This window comes from Clinocottus analis, unplaced genomic scaffold, assembly GCF_023055335.1.
Source record: "Clinocottus analis isolate CAN_PGR_092001 unplaced genomic scaffold, fCliAna1.0.p SCAF_16, whole genome shotgun sequence".
Classification (NCBI taxonomy): Eukaryota; Metazoa; Chordata; class Actinopteri; order Perciformes; family Cottidae; genus Clinocottus; species Clinocottus analis.
This window is the reverse complement of record NW_027175887.1, coordinates 16,051,169-16,070,471: the sequence shown is the minus strand read 5'-3', so window position 1 is coordinate 16,070,471 and position 19,303 is coordinate 16,051,169. Positions and strand designations below refer to the sequence as shown.

Genomic DNA, 19,303 nt, shown 5'->3' with positions numbered 1-19,303 from the left:
AACGACGGAGGAGGATCCCAAACCACACGGACGTGGTTGTTAAAGTGAACTGAACCTGGTGCGTTCTGTCGTCCCGCCTCTGGGACGTCTCTAACCGCCGGGGGGCCACCGTGAATCGCTCGCCCGACCCAATGGGACCCAGCGGGGTGCCGCAGAGGAGATCCCAGCCCAGCAAGTCCTCCAAGTTAAACCAACAAAACAAAAACATTGGTTTGCGTTTTCCTCCGTCAGCTAAAGCCCCGCCCTCTGGCTGTCAGAGCCCACACTGTCACGAACTGCACTCGCTGGATAAATATTATCTTTAAACAGAAAAGAAAAGGTGCGTTTGAAGGTAGAAGATGAGAGACAGAAGACAATGAATATAGGAACAACTCTGTGTTGCTGAAACAACTGATTTTGTCTTTTTTTGCTGCAAAATAAATTGTGCTTTGTCAGCTTTTAGTGCAGGTCAAACATGCCAGCGCGTATGAAGTTACAAATCAAACATTTTTAATCACAGGTCCAGGATACCTGAGTGTCTTAAAACAATGAAATCCACAAACTGTTTCCTCCCGTCTTCTGTAACCGCTCCACAACCAGAACACGCCCATCTTCTTTCCATAAACGACTCGCTTCCTGTTTCCTCTGCAGTTGTGTGACTCTTTTATACACACTCGCACACGCTTTCCCCTCCGAACGCACAAGAAAAACTTCCTCTGGTAATCCAGGCCGGTGTGTGTGGCCTCGTCCCCGGTGTGATGACTGCTTGTGCAGCCAAAGCTTAACTTTTGTGCTGAGTAACTCTGTGACCCGGGTCTGACCCGAGTCTATCAGTGTGTATGTGTGTGTGTGTAGCTATCTTTGTGAGGACCGATATGATCTGTGGAGCTTTAGAGTGAGGACCTTTTTTTAGAAAAGTGAGGACACGTTGTCCGGTACTCAAACACTCAAAGTCTTGTTTTGGGCGTTGAGATGTGGGTTTTAAGTTTCAGCTTAGAATGAAGTTTAGGTTAAGCTAACAGTCGGGGTCCAGCTTTAAGTTGTGATAGTTAACGTGAGGGTGAAGGCGCTAAAAGAGAGCCGATGAGTGTCCTCACAAAGATAGAAGTACGAGGTCGTGTGTGCGTAAACCACTTGCTGATTCGGCAGAATGTGCGTGACTTCATGATGGATTGTGTGGTCTAGTGTGTGCGTGTGTGTGTGTGTGTGTGTGTGTGTGTGTGTGTGTGTGTGTGTGTGTGTGACTGACTGACAGATGATGTCATCGCTCAAATAAACTGCATGCACTTGCACATAACTCACAAAATGTTTGAAATGTTTACTCTGATTAAGATGAATAGTTGGTCCAGGAGCTTTACGGCAGAGAACAAATGCTCAGTAAGTCACACACACACACACACACACACACACACACACACACACATACAAACACACACACACGGACGGACGTGTCTAGTGAGCATATTTCTACGATTTTTTTGACAGACATTCTTGGTCTCCAGAGGATGAATCCCACTGTCCATATTTTTCCTTAATGGTTAAACAATTAGCTTTAGCTGTACTTTGTAGTTAGTGACAATAAGCTAACGTTAGCATGCGTTTGATGTCAATAGATTGCTGTTTCCAACCGTTTCCACTCTTGTGCTAAGCTAAGCTACTGGTAGCTTTGTATTATTCATTTGTGTACTTTCTTCCTGTATTCTATCAAGATGCAGTACTCGTGTATACATGTAGTGTGTAGCCTAAACACATGAGCACGAACTGCCACCGTAAGGGTTTGATTCCACTTTAAATATGCGTGATCTCATGTGGATAAAAGTGTCCAACGGAGTTTGTTTCCTCCCCGTCTGGAGGTTTAGCAGAGCATTGTGCGCAGGGTGGTGTCAGCTTCTCTCTGCATTTAAGGAGCTAATTGAACCTTTTCAGCGCTTCCATTAAGAGGGAGTGTGTGTGGAGGATAAGTGAAGAGGAAAGAGGAAGGATATCGTGGCAATTTCACAAACTATTCTGCACTGTTTGTCTCTCTGTCTTTCATTTGGAGGGATGAATTACACACCTGATGACACCCAATGTCTCTGCTCCGTCTCTGCGCTGCACCCTTTTGTCTTTATTAGACTATCAAACAAATATACAAAGTACTGAAGGCATCAATGGTTTGTGTGATGTAAATCAGCGAGTCATTTAAATGCATGCGTGTCTCATTTTGTTGCAAAAATGACGTTTTTAAAAAGGATTGTGAGGCTTTGATTGCAGCCAAATTCCTCGCATACGTATGGCAGAATAAAACAATCTGTAATGTAATTTACAAGATTTTAAATCCCATTTGGTGTCCGGTTTCTTTTCCTTTCTTTGTGGATAATACGAGTTTTCAGCGGCCAGACGACACAGTAAGACGATCCCGTCTGAATACACAGAGTTCTGCATAACTGCTGATTGAAAGCCTGAACTGTAAACTACAGAGAGAGAAAGCGGTGAATAAAGCTCGTGAGAGGTTTTGCGGGAATACGTTTCTCACTTGAGGACAGATGAGCCGACACAAAGAAAATATCTCATTACACACTCTTGACAGGGCAAACAATTGGGGGAGGTGAGTGCACAAATACACACACACACACACACACACACACACACACACACACACACACACACACACACACACACAAACACCTCAAAGTAACCTGTCGACCAATCACCTTCTCCCCCAGTGAGCCAATTAAACAGCGTGGTCACAGAGTTTAAACGTGCTCGAGGGCCACAAAGACACATGTGTTACAGTCGAGCGCGATCGTGAAGCTGCTCTTTACATAATTACCATGTAACACGTCATAAATGTGAGTAGCAGCAGTTCAGGAGGTGTGTAAAGGGCTCGTTAAAGGTACTCATATCCTCAGGAGTAATCAACAATGCAGTTGACGTGGGTAACACTGCGTCGTTGTGTAAACAACATGGAAACAGTTACTTTGACAATTAAGAAAGAAAATGCTGCAACGTCTTTCTCCTCTTTTATCGCCTTTTATGCCCCTTGTTTCCGCTCCTGAATGTGTGTGTGTGTGGCTGTAACTCTAAAGTGAAATAATACAATAAATCTAAACAACAACACCGACGATACGTTAACTCTCTGCAGATTTAGGGAAATTTCTGAAACTATAGGGCCCTCTTTGTCAAACATATACACACAAAAACATAGACACAAACTGCTGAATACCTTATCTTATCTCTTGCAAAATAAACTCTAATTTTGCATCACAACTTTGCACACAAACACCAAAATGCTTTCGGGAATTTTTGGCATGCCATACATTGATCTGTTTTTCCTGTATTCTGTTGAGGTATCATCAATGCACCTCAACACCACACTAAAAAACCCTTTTTAGAGGTAACACATTTAAATGAATCATTTACAAAAATTACAATATGTATATTTAATGAGTGCAACACAGAATGTAGGAATACCTCCGTTTATTAGATTTATTTAGGTTAGATGGTGTGCATATCCAACGTAAAAATAAAAATAAAATGTATATTTGGGGACTACCCTTTGCGCATGCGCCAGATCGCGCGCTCTCAGTCGTTTTTTCCGCCTTTTCCCTGACTGTGACCGACCCCGGCTGTCACCAACCACAGTCAATAGTACATTATTTGGTAAGTAACTGTATTTAGTTATTTATATTAGTTTAAAATGAACCTCGCTATCATGTAATGCCTTCATTCTGTAGTAATTACCACAATATGTGAAACAGCCGTGATAACTTAGCCAGGCAAAAAAGGTCCGAATTGGCAGGCTAACTAGCTGGTAAGCTAGGTAGCCGATGTGGGTAGCATTACAGACCGGTCATTGTCAGGTCATTGTTATGGCTCGGACACAGAGCTGCAGTGGCTCCTTATGGACCGTTAGCACTAAAAAAAAAAAATGGACAGCCATTAAACCAGCAGACTACGGTTCTCCATGAACTAGCTGGCAAGCTAGGTAGCCGCAGGCAAAACGTCTGAATTACCAGGCTAACTAGCTAGCTGTCAAGCTAGTTTCATAATGAATTTTTTACTAGCTGGGAAGCTAGGTAGCCGGCGTGGTTAGCATTATATACCGGTCATTGCCATGGCTAAGACACAGCACTGCAGCGCTTCCTTATGAACCGTTTCCACACAAAAAAACGGAGAGCCGTTAAACCAGCAGACTATGAGTCTCTTCCTCTCCGAGTAATGTCGGCAGGCAGAAGCAGGCCGCAAGAAGTCACTCGCGGGCAACTGTTACGTTGTTTTACGGCAGCGGTCCGTAGAAATAGAAGTAAAGTAGAATGGACATGCGCAGTCAAGTCGACATAGCGGAGTCACAGCGGCGGACCGTCCTTGTGATAAAGAAAGGATATATTACGCTATTACTATTATGCTATGGGCAATGCGCAGAGTTGAGCAATTATCTTTTTGAACTAGATAAATGAAGAAGACAAACACAATGTCCGTTCTACTCATTGTATTTCTATGTGTGATTGCGTTACGGCGATGCTGTTAATTTAACACAAACACACCACAAGTGTCAAGGCAAACTGTTTGATATTTGATTGAAATTACTGTCTTAATCATATTTCAGGGACATCGTTTTATTAAGGACTGCTAGAACGTCCCCAAAGATGAAGAAGGCCAAGATTGACCCTCAGACATCAAGCTCTTGTGGTAAATCGAAAAAACGCCAGCAGCCCAGAGGTAAATTGATGTTTTTGTTTTTGAGATGTTATTTCTCAGCAGGTATTTGTTATGATGTTTTAGTTGTATACATTTGATGGTTTATGATGGATGAACACAATTAGTTTTATTATTTTTCAGCCAATTCTCCTGCTTACAAGGGTAAGAACAAAGGACACAAAGGATCAAACATTTTTGAGTCCTACATTAATCTGAAGGAGGTGTCCATTGGGCTGAAACAAGGAGAACTCATTCAGGTAGTTACTGTTACCTGGGACTGTATTAATATCTTTATTGAGTATGAATAGTATTGCTCAAGGTGGTCAAACTATTAAAGCAGTAAATACGTAATATCCTGGTGGATACATTTCTAAAGTCTACATACTTTCTCTGCAGGGACAGTTAAGAATCAACCCAAAGAAATACCAAGAAGCTTTCATCCCATCTCCTGTAAGTTCAACCCAAGATGCATTTCACAATGAATGTTTTGCTGCCTCAACAACTTGTTAAATCTGTTCTATAAAAGCACCGTTTAGCTATTATCTGTGATTTCATTGTATCTGCTTTTACAATAACATCTGTCTTGAAAGGTTTACAAAGTTCAAAGCAGGCTGGAGACGTCAAGTAATCACTTTTTTTAATCTTTGCAGGACGGCGCACGAGATATACTTCTGGATGGGATTGTAGCTCGCAACAGAGCAATGAACGGCGATATAGTGGTGGTGCGAATCCTCCCTCGGGATCAGTGGAAGGTAGACTACAATCAATGTACAATGTATTTGTAGTTTGTAAGCCGCATGTTTTACACCTTTGAGTTTAAAGTTAGAATATTGTAACAGGCTTCATTTTTAGCTCCACAAGACAGTAAAACATACCAGTGCTGAGTGTCAAGAGGATGATGAATGTATGTCATTTTAGGTTGTGAAGGTCGATATAGAAGGTAAGGGTGCCAGCGTGTCGGATACCCAGAAAGAAAGCGTTGTGAAAACCGCACAGAAGAAGACGGATCACATGCCCTGGCCCGTTGATATTGTGGAAGACCGATCTTGCGACCTGGATAAACTCGCCCGTAAAATGCAGAATACGACCTTAATGGACACAGGTACTGTGATGGCTTTGTGATTAAAGCAGCTGTGGCCACTCACGATTAATAAGGGGATATTAAATTATAATAATTCAGTTGGTAGTTGGATATGATCAGTAAACTGTGTTTGAAGAGTATTGATGCCCAGAAGCAAAAACAAATAACGGCAGTAGGTTCAGGTAATGCGTCCACATTTTGTTCTTTCATCTGATAAAAAATAGGGGAACATCAGGAAGACTCCTCAACCCCATTGGAAATACTCCAAAAGACTGCTAAAGTGAGTGTCTCGCATATCAGTTTTGCTGTATTTCTTACTCAACCCAACTCAATTTTCAAGATAAAAATGTCCAGATTAACGAGCTATGCCAAGTTGCCAACAAATCATTTCACCTGGCTACTTCATAAAAACTATTCATGTGTTTTCTCTAAAAGGCTGTAACTATAAACAACAAAAAATAGTTATTGTTTGCATTAACGATATCCAAAGGTTACGAAAATATTTCTTACTTGGGTTCAGAGTATAAAAAATAAAATAAAACACCCGTTTGTCTTGTAGGTGGTGTACATTGTTGAAAAGAAACACTCAAGAGCTGTGACAGGCTTCCTGAAATTCCTACCGGATAAGCCTTTTGCCCTGTTCTCTCCCGTGGACCACCGGGTGCCCCGGATTAACGTTCTCCTCGCCGACTGTCCCCAAGACTTCCGTTCCCGCCAGGCCGACTACACATACACCTTGTTCATATGTCGGATCACCAACTGGCCAGCGAACAGCAACTTCGCAGAAGGGTGAGTGTCACATTCAAAGCTTGATGCCATTTTAACAACCAAGCAGGTGTTTATTTTCTTCTCGTTTTCTCCAGTCAACTTATTAAGACTCTAGGCCAAGCTGGACAAATTGAGCCTGAGACGGAGGGCATCCTGCTGGAGTACGAAGTAGATTTTTCTGAGTTCTCAGAGGAGGTGGTAAACTGCCTTCCCAAGGACCTGCCCTGGAGCATTCCCGCAGAGGAGATAAAAAAGAGGAAAGACCTGAGGTAGCTCTGGGAAGTAGCTTTACATTCTTTCTGTTTTTGTGAATATGCTTCATGACCCAGATCCAGCGTGAGCTGCTGACGCATAACCGCTGTATTTATCTGGCTAATAACTGCGCTATCGAGAACACACTCATATGTATATGATTCACAAATCACTGTTTTCTAATGTACAGGAAGGAGTGCATTTTCACTATCGACCCTGCTACCGCCAGAGACCTGGACGATGCCCTGTCCTGTAAAGTACTCCCCGATGGTAAACTATATTAACTGAAGAGCCCGGTAAAGATAATTAATTCCGATTTAAAGCTCTAGATACTTTTACTCCTCTGGATATGAGGTTGTCTCATAGACTGTCCTTTTTTAAACACAGGTAACTTCGAGGTGGGAGTTCACATCGCTGATGTGAGTTACTTTGTGGGGGAGAACAACGCTCTGGACGCCGTCGCCAGTCAGAGAACGACCAGCGTGTACATGGTTCAGAAGGTCAATGTTCCTCCATCAGTGTTATAGTTGATCTGACGACATTGTGCCACAGTTTGTCTTCTTGGATATTGTTTTCAACATAATCCACTCGGTCAAATGAAGCAGTGATGAGTGACAATAAACATATCTGTCGTGTTTTTGTTCACGTATTTTCCCCTCGCCCAGGTGATCCCCATGTTGCCCAGGTTGCTGTGCGAGGAGCTGTGCTGCCTCAACCCGCGCACAGACAGACTCGCCTTCTCTGTGATTTGGCAAATGACACCAAAGGGGAAGGTATAGACCATTTAAACTTCATGGACCTGTTGGAGTTGCACTCAAACAATTAAAAGTTAACTTCACAAGTTGATTGATTTAAGGCTGGTATTGTGATGGCATCTCTGTCTCTCTCACTGGTTCCACTTCGCCTATCTCTCCTCCCTTCCCCAGATCCTCAGTGAGTGGTTTGGCCGCTCGGTGATCTGCTCCTGTGTGAAGCTCAGTTACGACCACGCCCAGAGCATGATCGAATCCCCTGGAAAGACGTTCACGCCAGAGGAACTGACACCTGTCGACCCCGCGCACCGCATTGATGTGATCCATCGGGCCGTGCTCAATCTGCACTCCATAGCGCAGAACCTCCGGACTCAACGGTTTGCAGAAGGAGCTCTCAGACTGGACCAGGTCAGCCCTCGTTCCCTTGTGTTTGGTGGCTCTTGTCTCTGGTACGGTTTTCCTCTCATGGTATTTATTTCAAAATAAAAGTTTGAGGTTTACTGTATGCTTTGGAATTCTCATTGTGAGTTTAAATATTACTACTTTTCAAGGTTTGGTTTAAAGTCATGGATATTCATTGGTCAATATGTGTATGAACCCTGTTTCATATACATGCTTTGTGTGTTTTTGTTTAAGTCGAAACTGTCCTTCACGCTGGACAAGGAGACCATGATGCCTCAGGGCTGCTATGTTTACCAATACAAGGACAGTAACAAGTGAGTAGCAAACCCTCCTCAGATACATCTCTTCCTTCCAAAATTAACATTTATTTGATGTGAGATACACTCTTCTGGAGTGCTTGAATATCAGTCCTTCTACCGCTCTGGTCATTTAACAACAGTATCGTTTAAATCTGTGTTCCCTAGGTTAGTGGAGGAGTTCATGCTACTAGCGAACATTGCAACGGCCAAACACATCCACGCAAGATTCCCCCAGCTGGCTCTCCTCAGACGCCACCCTCCACCAAAAGCCAAAATGGTGGAAGAGCTGCAGGAACTTTGTAATCAGTTGGAGATTAACATGGATCTCTCCTCTGCTGGAGCGTTGCAAGTCAGTACTTTCAATACAGCAAATGTAGCCTAGCTTTTTTAAGTATATATACCAGAGAAATTATATTTCGTCCTTCTTTTAGTGATCACAGTTTGAATTGCAGCATTAACATAATTATATTTGTTGTCTTTTTCATTTGTTTTGTGTTGTATGTAGATATGTCATATGAAGCTCAATAAGTGATTGAATAATTTGATTTACTCAAAAGGATGTACAATAGAGAATCGATATTAATGATTAAAACCTTTTATTCTGCTTTTACGACATGCAGAGGAGTCTCAACGCTGCTCTTGGTCATAATGAATACTCCAGCGCCAGAAAAGAAGTGCTGACCCACATGTGCTCCAAGCCGATGCGGGTTAGAGCTGCGGGACACCGACCGTTTTTGCATTCATATGTCAAGCTTGTGTGGAATACGTTTGCTTTTGTAAACCGTTTAATGACGGGTTTTTAATAGGAATGTGCATTTCAAGCAAAAAATGATATTCGATAGTTTTTGGGAACTATTTGATCATTCTTTAAAGGTAAATGTTGCATCAGCTATTTGATTTTTTTCACGACCATCCCTACTTAACATAAGACAGACACATTTTAGTAATATGTACTATTTTTAACACACAACCTTTTCCAGTGATATTTCTGTAAGTTTCGGTCTTTAATGTGGATTATTGTTGTTTTGCAGATGGCGTCGTACTTCTGTGCAGGTTTGCCTGGGGAGGAGTCCTTTAACCACTACGCGCTCAACGTTCCTCTGTACAATCACTTCACGTCACCGATCAGGCGCTACGCCGACCTCGTGGTCCACCGGCTGCTGGCTTCTTCACTGAGTGAGAACTGTCTCTACTAATGTCTCTTCTGCACACAAACATTTAAATGCAGAAGAGAACAAAGAAGCCTCAGATGTCACAACTGGTTGATGCATTGTTTGTGCTGTTGCCAATGTTTCTGCCCTTCCTGCTGTACATGTATGACAGTTTAAAATTGTGTGATTTCTTTTCTTAGTACTCATTATGTGCATATCTCTCCATTGAATGTGTACATGCAGATTGCGGGCCTAGTTTCGAGCTGTCGATGGAAGACGTCAAAAAACAGGCGTTGCACTGTAACGACAAGAAGACGGTGTCCAAGAGAGTCCAGGAGCTCAGCGCTGAGCTCTTCTTTGGAGCGTTTGTAAAGGTGGGTTGCCAAAATTGCACATGGGTTTTTTTTCCACTTGTGTTTTTTTACATGCATTTATTGATTTTACACATTATAGATATTTTCTATAACAATATATTGAAGTATCTTTTTTGCGCCACAGAGTTGTGGTCCTCTGGACGCGGACGGCATGGTGATGGGGGTGCTGGATCTGTGCTTTGATGTGCTGGTCCTCCGGTATAGAGTGCAGAAACGCATCTACTGCAAGGTGAGCTCCAGTACATTCAACTTAAAGAGAGCAATGTAGTAGTAGTAGTAGTTAAGTCACAGCAGACAATAAAGTATGAACAGCAGATGAATTCAAGTACAATACGACTGAAAAGGCACGTCGGAGTCATAATGCTCCTTTATGCCTATCCTATATTATCATTTAAGACCCACTGGAAGAGCGCCACTCTGCCATTGCAAGTCAAATTGTTTGTTTTTGCCATACTTACTTCAATATCACCAGCAGAATACCTCCATTTACTACAACCATGCAACTACTAATAGGCCTTGTTGGGAATGATTGCATCCACAAAGTGTATTTTACTCGTGTTTATCCATTTACCCCAAAATGAGCTCATTCAGGAGAGACAAATAAATGTCCAGAGAGTAAACGGACTGACACGATGAAGTGAAAGTTTGAAGTGAAACAGAAATCATTTGTTTCCACCTTCAGCATGTTAAGGGCCTGCAGTCGTTCCGGCATCGTCAGGTGGGGAAGAAACATGAGCTGACTCTGCTCTGGCGAGCAGAAGGCTCAGAGAAAGCTCCGATTGAACAGGTGAAAGGGCAGAAAGTGTCTTGGACAAAGCAATCTGACGGAACATAAATTGCAATAATCCTAATTTCCTCCTCCCGCTTGCAGGTCATCTCAATCTTCTCGCTGGTGGAGGTGCAGCTCAAAGCTGACGCTGCGCCCATGAAGTACAGCGCCGTGCTGAAGAGGCCGGAAGAGAACCAGCCGAAGACTAAAAAGTGCTGAAGAGACCTCAAACGCTCCATGTGGGACATTTTGATTTGCAAATCTCCTTTTCATTGTTGTAAATAATATTCGCGCTAAGTGAGGGAATAGCTGATCAGATCGATCAGATTTTAATTGAAGTTCCCCCTGCATTTCAGATTTTAACTTGAAGACACATTACAGTGTGTTTTTTGTTGATTTGCATTTATTTACACAAGACATAGGTCACATTTTAGACATGCAACATGCATCCATCTCAGGCATGAAAGGCAAGTTGGCATTGGCACTTTTTCATAAATTAATTGACATTAAAGTAGAGACATTGACCTTTTATAATTTTTAATACGCCTTTTAAAACATGTAAACTCTCGACACTTTTAATGTAATTTTTACATTGTGTATGTTTAAAGTGTGGCCTCTGTTGACGAGCGCATGTTCTTTGGGCTTCTTCCAATTGTCTGTGAGGATTTTTATGCTTTGAGTCAGTTTGACTTGTGCAGCTGGAATACTATACTACTGTATTAATATCAACTGTGAATTTCAGCCTGAATGTAATTAAGCAGATACAATATTTTGTTGTAAAGCTGCACATTTTAAAATGTTTTTCTGCCTCTCATTTCTCTTGATTTGTAATGTCATACATAAGCTGCAAAACATCTGTACAGTTGTTTTTATTTTTGGTTTTCAAATATCTTTTGTTTGACTAAAAGTTATTTTTGAAATACCATTCGACGAGTGTTTTTCAATCATTTCCACTCACATGAACTGTTAGTTTTTCCCTTGAGGTATGAAGTCCAACTTCCACCCTGACGCAGTAGATAACAGAATTTCATTAAAATTGTGACCTCCAATTCAAAAGATAGTCAGTTTAATCTCATATTTACATCTTTTATTGCATGAACATTTTTGAGATGCCTACCAGATTTACACACTCATATGACTATGCTCGGTCTATGTCATGACCATTTACATAATGACTTATTTAATAACAAAATACGAACATGCTATGTCTAAAATAGCATCTGTTTAGATATTTTACATGACCACCATTGATTTTATTTTTCCATCAAAAATGAAGTTTATGAAAATGAATCCCTCAGAAATTTAGAGATATTTGCAAGTGAACTCATCTGGTATTTTTCTTTTGCAATTATTTTGTATTCTCCAGTTTTTTTCTATTTTCTCTCCAACGGATGTAAAGAATCGGCGCGGCGCGCATGCGGAACCTTCGGAGGGGAAGACTTTGAGGGGAGCACACGAGTAAAGATGGCAGACGTACCAGAAAATGCACCTGAGCGTGAGTTTTTTAAACTTTAATTTGGGGTCGGTGGTCACTTAGACGTCCCAGTTGTTTCACAACGTGCACTGCGGCAGTAACCCGTCAGGTTGTGTTGTTTTTTTAAACAAACGTGTCGCTGTTCCTGTTAAATTCGTCCCTGTTGTTGTTTCATCTCTCCGGTAATGTCGGCGACAGCAGCCGTGACGTTCTTCTAATATCGCAGTTTTCAGCACATCGGTTCGCTAAAATAACATTTAAACAATTCGTATGGACCGATGCTATGAAATAAAACATACATCGCTTGTCGCGTTATGAACTTAAATGACACACTTCCTAAAGTTGTCACAATTTTAATGTTTAATTTTAACGTCGTAGAAAAGGCCAGAAACGAGAAATAATGAATACACATTCATTTTATCTCTTAATTAAACAGCACTTAAAATGTATTTGTTTAATAAACCGCCAACCGACTCCCAGAGATGTTGCTGAGTCACTGTGACACTACAGCTGTTATTTACTGATAATAACATCCCAGTAGCCTGTTACATTGAAGACCTAATATATATATATATATATATATATATATATATATATATATATATATATATATATATATATATATATATGTGTATATATATATGTGTGTGTGTGTGTGTATATATATATATATATATATATATATATATATATATATACTGAAAGTCAGCTTACATGTAAATTCATAACTTCACAATTTCCAATTTTCAAAGGGCTTTAAAAAAAGATCCGTAAAGTGAAATTACAATGCAGTTTATACTGACCTCTGCTATGTCCATGTGTATGGTCTTGAGATTTTACTGTACAGTTTTGGAGAAAAGTGACTTCAATGTCAGCTTCAATGATATTCATATAGTCACATTTTCCAATATTCAAACGGCAATAAAAACAGATCCTTAAACTTGTAAAGTGAAACTACAATGTTCATGATGACCTCTGCTATGCACATGTGCATGGGCATGAGATTGAAAGCGACACATTGACGGCGTGTTCTGTGTTCGATCCCTTCAGACTGCCCGGGCACGCAAAGTGATGCAGCGGGAAAGTCCTCGTCATGTCAGGGATGTCCCAACCAGAACATCTGCGCTTCTGGAGCCACCAAGGCCCCCGACCCCGGTAAGGCTGTGCAGACACAGAGCAACAGATACCACGTGCTCTGATGCGTTGACCAGGAAGCGTTTCAGTGAATTGCTGCTTCTGAGAGTCTTCTCCGTCCTCCTCCTCTCAGCCATCGGCGAGATAGGAGCCAAGCTGTCCACGGTCAAACACAAGATCCTCGTGCTGTCGGGGAAAGGAGGCGTGGGGAAGAGTACCTTCAGCGCTCACCTGGCCCACGCGCTGGCAGCTGACAGCACCAAGGAGGTGATGCTTCCATTTCCATCTTGGTTTTCACAGCGCTAAAAACACATGAAGTAGCCATTAAAGGCGACTCTGACGTATTCTTTCTGGGTGTTTTTCTTCCTCGAGGGGGTACTGAAATCCATCTTTCTGTGTCCTTTGGAAGCTGAACCCTTTAGTTGCTTTTTCTTGTGGCGATCAAGTAAACGCCTCTAGAGGTCACTGCTCACCCGGTTAACACAAGTTTAAGGAATGAGGCCAGAAAGTCATTTAGGCTAAATGATGAAAAAATAATAATTGCTCTCCTTTTCTTTTTATAGAGACATATACTAATGATTATGATGTGTGTTTGTACCTAATAAAGAAGTTTTCTTTAGTTTTAAGTCCCTGCAGAGCGACAATATTACATTTAAAATGTTATTTTAACACATTTAGCCTTAAACAAATATTTTTTTCTCCTGAAATTTGAAAATGTCAGTGTGCCATATTGAAGATTTGATCATTATAGTTCGATTATTCAGCCCAGATCTCCACATTGATCTTTTTCTTTCTGGATCAATGACATTTCTCTGATGGACCTCGTGAGGTGACGTCCTCATGGACCCGGCCAGCTGCTTCGTTCCAGCCCGTCTTTAACACGTCGTCATATTCAGCCGCATTTTTTAAAACCCCTTCAAGTTCTAGTTGAGCTGAACCGGTGCTGGAACCCGCAGACCTCGCTGCTCTCGGCTGCTTTTAGAGCTCAGAAAAGACTCCGGTCGGCTGGAGGCTTGAAGACTGTCTCTGTTTCTAGGTCGCCCTGCTGGACGTCGACATCTGCGGTCCGTCCATCCCGAGGATCATGGGCGTGGAGGGTGAACAGGTGAGTTGTGGGGTTAGAAACACACACAGGTGTCCACGTGGAGCTGCTCCTCACAGCTGTAATCTGTTCTCTGTCGCGCAGGTTCACCAGAGCGGCTCGGGCTGGTCTCCTGTGGTGAGTCCAGTCAAAACGCTGCTGCTTCAGCTTTTAATAATGGAGTTCTTTTAATGTATGTATTTATATACGTATGTGTGTATTGTGTGTCGCAGTATGTGGAAGACAACCTGGCGGTCATGTCTATTGGCTTCCTGCTCAGTAGCCCCGATGATGCCGTGATCTGGAGAGGCCCCAAGAAGAATGGTAGTGTGTGTGTGTGTGTGTGTGTGTGTGTGTGTGTGTGTGTAATAAAATGTCTCTAGCGTCGCTGCATTGTGACCCGTGTGGCGTCTGTGTTGACTCAGGGATGATCAAGCAGTTCTTGAGGGACGTCGACTGGGGCGAGCTGGATTACCTCGTCGTGGACACGCCCCCCGGCACCTCCGACGAGCACCTGTCGCTCGTCCAGTACCTGAGCTCCACCCACGTGGACGGAGCCGTCATCGTCACCACGCCACAGGTAACACACACACACACACACACGTGTGACTCTCATAAACAGATGCATTCACAGTAAAGGTAAAAGGTAAATTCCTCCCCGCTTCTCCAGATTTGACAAAATATATGAACTCAATTATTTTGTACTATTATTCTAGTGATGCGTATGGATATACAAAACAGCTTCCTCTTGATATTCTATTGCAAACTTAACCTTATAAGCACTAACGCTCGCTCTTTTTTTCTCTTCTCAGCTCAAATTTTGTCATGTTATGAACCGAAAAACAAAATTTTTGAACCGAACATGCTTCCTAACATGTCAATTTAGATGCTTTAGGTCGTGATATTTCCAAAAATGTGCAGTATTACTCTGTGGGTTGATGGGAAGGCATCAAACAATACAATTACAAAAACACTTAACTGTAAGAAAAGCACAATAGAAGAAGAGAGGAGAGAGCCATTGTTTAAGCTAGTTGTGTTTTAATTAAAGGGTTGGACTCTGATTTCATCTCAACTGGAAAACCCCTGACTTCCCTCACGGCTGTAACTGCCTCGAACCTCTCCAGCTCTCCAGCCTGAACTTCACCGCTGGGCCTTTTGCACACGGGATAAACTTGTAGGAAAAACCCACACAGCCTTGTTGTTGGAAGATTTTTATCCGACTTTTATTCCGATTTTATCTCTTTCACTTCCTGGTGCTTGAATCAAACCCAATGAGGTCAGACGGCAGCGGGATCGCTTCCTCGTTCCTCGACCAAAACTAAACACACGAGAGCCGGGAATCACCCAAACGAGGGTTTACTGTTTAATATCATGTTTAATATTAACAGACAAGCTGCCCGGCTCTTCACATCAAAGACAACACACTCTTTATTTTATGGATTTTTCCCTCATTTCAAGCTGCCCAGTTTATCAAGGTCACTACTTTTCTCAAGGTAACAGTGATGTCAGACGTGTGGCAACGAGAAAATGTTCTTTTCTCATACTTCCTCTCTTGCGTCACGCTTCTTATTCCCTTCTTTTCTCTTTCCCTTCTTCTCTCTTTCCCTTCTTTTCTCTTTCCCTTCTTCTCTCTTTCCCTTCTTCTCTCTTTCCTTTCTTCTCTCTTTCCCTTCTTCTCTCTTTCCCTTCTTTTCTCTTTCCCTTCTTCTCTCTTTCCCTTCTTCTCTCTTTCCCTTCTTCTCTCTTTCCTTTCTTCTCTCTTTCCCTTCTTCTCTCTTTCCCTTCTTTTCTCTTTCCCTTCTTCTCTCTTTCCCTTCTTCTCTCTTTCCCTTCTTCTCTCTTTCCCTTCTTTTCTCTTTCCCTTCTTCTCTCTTTCCCTTCTTTTCTCTTTCCCTTCTTTTCTCTTTCTAGGAAATCGCGCTGCAGGACGTTCGGAAGGAGATCCGGTTCTGTCAGAAGGTCAAGCTGCCGATCATCGGAGTGGTGGAGAACATGAGCGGCTTCGTTTGTCCGTCGTGCAAGGTCACTGACACACACACACTCACACACACACACACACACACATAACATCCGTGTACTGAACTCCTAAAGTGACGCGTCCCCAATAGTTTAATCTGTGTATTTTCTCTGGAGGATCACCACAGAGCAGGTGCATCATGTCCTCTGTGACTTTTGCACAACGTAAAGCCTGCGTTCAAAACATAGGACGTAGCGTTTGAGCAAGAGCTGCTGTTGAGTTGCATTGTGGGAAATATAGCAGTGTTTTTGGAGCATGCGTAACTTTGATTTCCTCTCTCTTTGCAGAACACGTCGCAGATCTTCCCTCCCACCAGCGGCGGCGCCGAGCGCATGTGTGCGGATCTCGACCTGCCGCTGCTCGGAAAGGTGCCGCTGGACCCGAGGATAGCGAGGAGCTGCGACGAGGGGAAGTCTTTCCTCGCCGAGGTCCCAGAATCCCCTGCTGCCAGAGTCTACCAGAGCATCGTGCAGAGTGAGTGTTCACACGGGGACGGACCCCACGCGCTCGGCCTTCACATGCAGATTCTGCTGCGTCCTCCATAAAGGAAGCGGTGTGTGTGTGTGTGTGTGTGTGTGTGTGTGTGTGTGTGTGTGTGTGTGTAAACACACACACGGATTCCAGTGAAGTCCCTTTTTTTATTTTCTGATGACTCGAGGGTTTGCTTGATGTCTCAATTCCGATTAAAAGTAATGAAAGAAGAAGTGATCACACAAACAAATGGGAAGGAGTCTATTAAAAGGGAAGAGGGAAATAAGTCAACTCAATTCAATAACTACTCGCGTCACGAGATCAAAGTTTAGGAATTAAATGAGGTTTGTGTAACAAGCAAAGACCTTTAAATGCATATATATATATATATATGTATATATATATATGTATATATATATATATATATATATATATATATATATATATATATTTAAAGGTCATTTAAAGGTCTTTGCTATATATATTATATATATATATATATATATACATATATATATATGTATATATATATATATATATACATATGTATATATGTATATATATATATATATATACATATGTATATATGTATATATATATGTGTGTGTTTCTTTATCAAATCTACCGCCATCCTCCTCCTCGTCATCATCCTCTTCCTCCTCCTCCAGGTATTCAGGACTACTGCTCCAACCGTGTGAAGGAGCAGAGCAACAGCTGAGCCGATGGCGGCCATTTTGGACCAGAACACCGAGAGAGCGGTCACATGATGAGGACGATTAACTCCTGAACAAGAAACACACCTCAGAAGAGTGAATCGGCTTCTGTGAATGTTTTATTAACGCTGTCAGGTTTCTGTGGAAGTTATGACATTATGACATCATGACATCATGACATCATGACATTATGACATCATGACATTATGACATCATGACATTATGACATTATGACATCATGACATTATGACATCATGACATTATGACATCATGACATCATGACATTATGACATTATGACATCATGACATTATGACATCATGACATTATGACATCATGACATCATGACATTATGACATGACATCATTACATCATGACATCATGACATCATGACATTATGACATCATGACATTATGACATCATGACATTATGACATCATGACATCATGACATTATGACATCATGGCATTATGACATTATGACATCATGACATTATGACATGACATTATGACATCATGACATCATGACATCATGACATTATGACATCATGACATTATGACATCATGACATCATGACATTATGACATTATGACATCATGACATCATGACATGACATTATGACATCATGACATTATGACATCTTGACATTATGACATGACATTATGACATCATGACATTATGACATCATGACAGACAGTGAGCTGGTCAGACAGCAGTGCAGTAGTTTACTCTGCAGTAGTTTACTCTGCAGTAGTTTATTCTGCAGTAGTTTTACTCTGCAGGTGTTTAGGATCTTGTTCCTCTTTCTGATTAATTGAGTATAATTCCAGCTTCATAATGATGGGTTGTCTTATTGAAATTAGTACTTGAACCTAATTTTGATCCAAAAAGATGAATGGAAACATGACCTCAAACCTGTGAGGAAACTCTGTATATAACGTTTTTTATAACTGAGTTGAGATGAATACACTTTAAAATCCCTGTAAAAGTGTAATTTATATGAGGCAATTTGAAATGTTTATCATAAAAGATACAATTGTTGATATTCTTATTTGTTATTGTCTTGTAATTACAATTAAAAGTTTAAAAAAAATGTAAAAACGCGAGTAAGTCTTGTATTTATTGGGGATTAACTCAGACTTCATCGCCCTTCATCACATGACAGGAACTCGTCAGTGAAACAGGAGTCTGCGTCGCCCGAGGACCAAACATCAGAGAGCAAAGTGCGGTCAAATTATTTAATAAACAAAAGCAGACACAGGTGCTGAAGTCCACGCAGCAATAAAGACGGAAAATAATGACTGAAGACACAAAAAGAAGACGATGCGGCAGACGAGAAGAGGACTTTCCAACCAAAACAGGAAACAAACCAGAGACAGAGGAAACCTGTGGGACCGTGACGAGCAGCGAAGAAACCACATGACGCCCGTGTGCACAGCCAATAATTCACCAATTAGTGCTGTAATTGGAGAGTTTGGTCCGTACTTTGGAACGGTTGACGATAAAGAGATTAACCACCAGCACCGGGATTTGAAATAAAAAGCGCAGCATCATCTGCGTAATGTCGACTTCTGTTTAGTCCAAACCGTCAATGTTTTTCTATCAAAGTGACCAAACTATCAAGCAAATATGATTCAGATGACCTTCTCTTATATATTGAAACCCACACTTTGAGTATTTTGGTTGTTGTTGGTAGAAGAGCTGTGATCCAGCCCCACATGTCTTTCCACCATGTTGTTATTTGCGTGGGTGTCTGAGTGTGTACAGGCGGTCGTGGTAGTTCCTCTGTGGTTCACAAAAAAAAAAACATGTGAAACTGCGTCTGATTAAACAATAACAGCCACACACACACACACACACAGAGTTTCTCACATGTAGATCTACTTTTATTGTTGATTGAGTCGGTTGCA

At 41.7% G+C, this 19,303-nt stretch overlaps 2 protein-coding genes across 3 annotated transcripts; both read left to right on the top strand.

Moving 5' to 3' along the window:
- Nucleotides 1-4,572: 4,572 nt before the first annotated feature.
- Nucleotides 4,573-11,362, top strand: LOC137786611 (DIS3-like exonuclease 2). Of its 2 annotated transcripts, XM_068578604.1 has the most exons (20): nucleotides 4,573-4,680; nucleotides 4,801-4,916; nucleotides 5,056-5,109; nucleotides 5,310-5,411; nucleotides 5,578-5,761; nucleotides 5,965-6,020; nucleotides 6,300-6,529; nucleotides 6,604-6,777; nucleotides 6,951-7,030; nucleotides 7,148-7,260; nucleotides 7,426-7,533; nucleotides 7,687-7,920; nucleotides 8,149-8,228; nucleotides 8,379-8,562; nucleotides 8,834-8,920; nucleotides 9,245-9,389; nucleotides 9,608-9,738; nucleotides 9,863-9,967; nucleotides 10,421-10,525; nucleotides 10,610-11,362. In XM_068578604.1, the coding sequence occupies exons 1-20, from the start codon at nucleotides 4,608-4,610 to the stop codon at nucleotides 10,724-10,726; spliced, it is 2,478 nt and encodes an 825-aa protein (XP_068434705.1). In that variant the 5' UTR covers nucleotides 4,573-4,607; the 3' UTR covers nucleotides 10,727-11,362. The 2 variants fall into 2 exon arrangements, with proteins under 2 accessions (XP_068434705.1, XP_068434706.1); XM_068578605.1 differs by lacking the exon at nucleotides 8,834-8,920.
- A 587-nt stretch (nucleotides 11,363-11,949) lies between these two features.
- Nucleotides 11,950-17,731, top strand: nubp1 (nucleotide binding protein 1 (MinD homolog, E. coli)). The gene is made up of 10 exons (XM_068578765.1): nucleotides 11,950-12,002; nucleotides 13,032-13,136; nucleotides 13,249-13,382; nucleotides 14,152-14,220; nucleotides 14,302-14,334; nucleotides 14,430-14,520; nucleotides 14,622-14,776; nucleotides 16,108-16,218; nucleotides 16,501-16,687; nucleotides 17,353-17,731. Exons 1-10 carry the CDS (start codon nucleotides 11,972-11,974, stop codon nucleotides 17,400-17,402), a joined length of 966 nt encoding a protein of 321 aa, XP_068434866.1. The 5' UTR covers nucleotides 11,950-11,971; the 3' UTR covers nucleotides 17,403-17,731.
- Nucleotides 17,732-19,303: the final 1,572 nt, after the last annotated feature.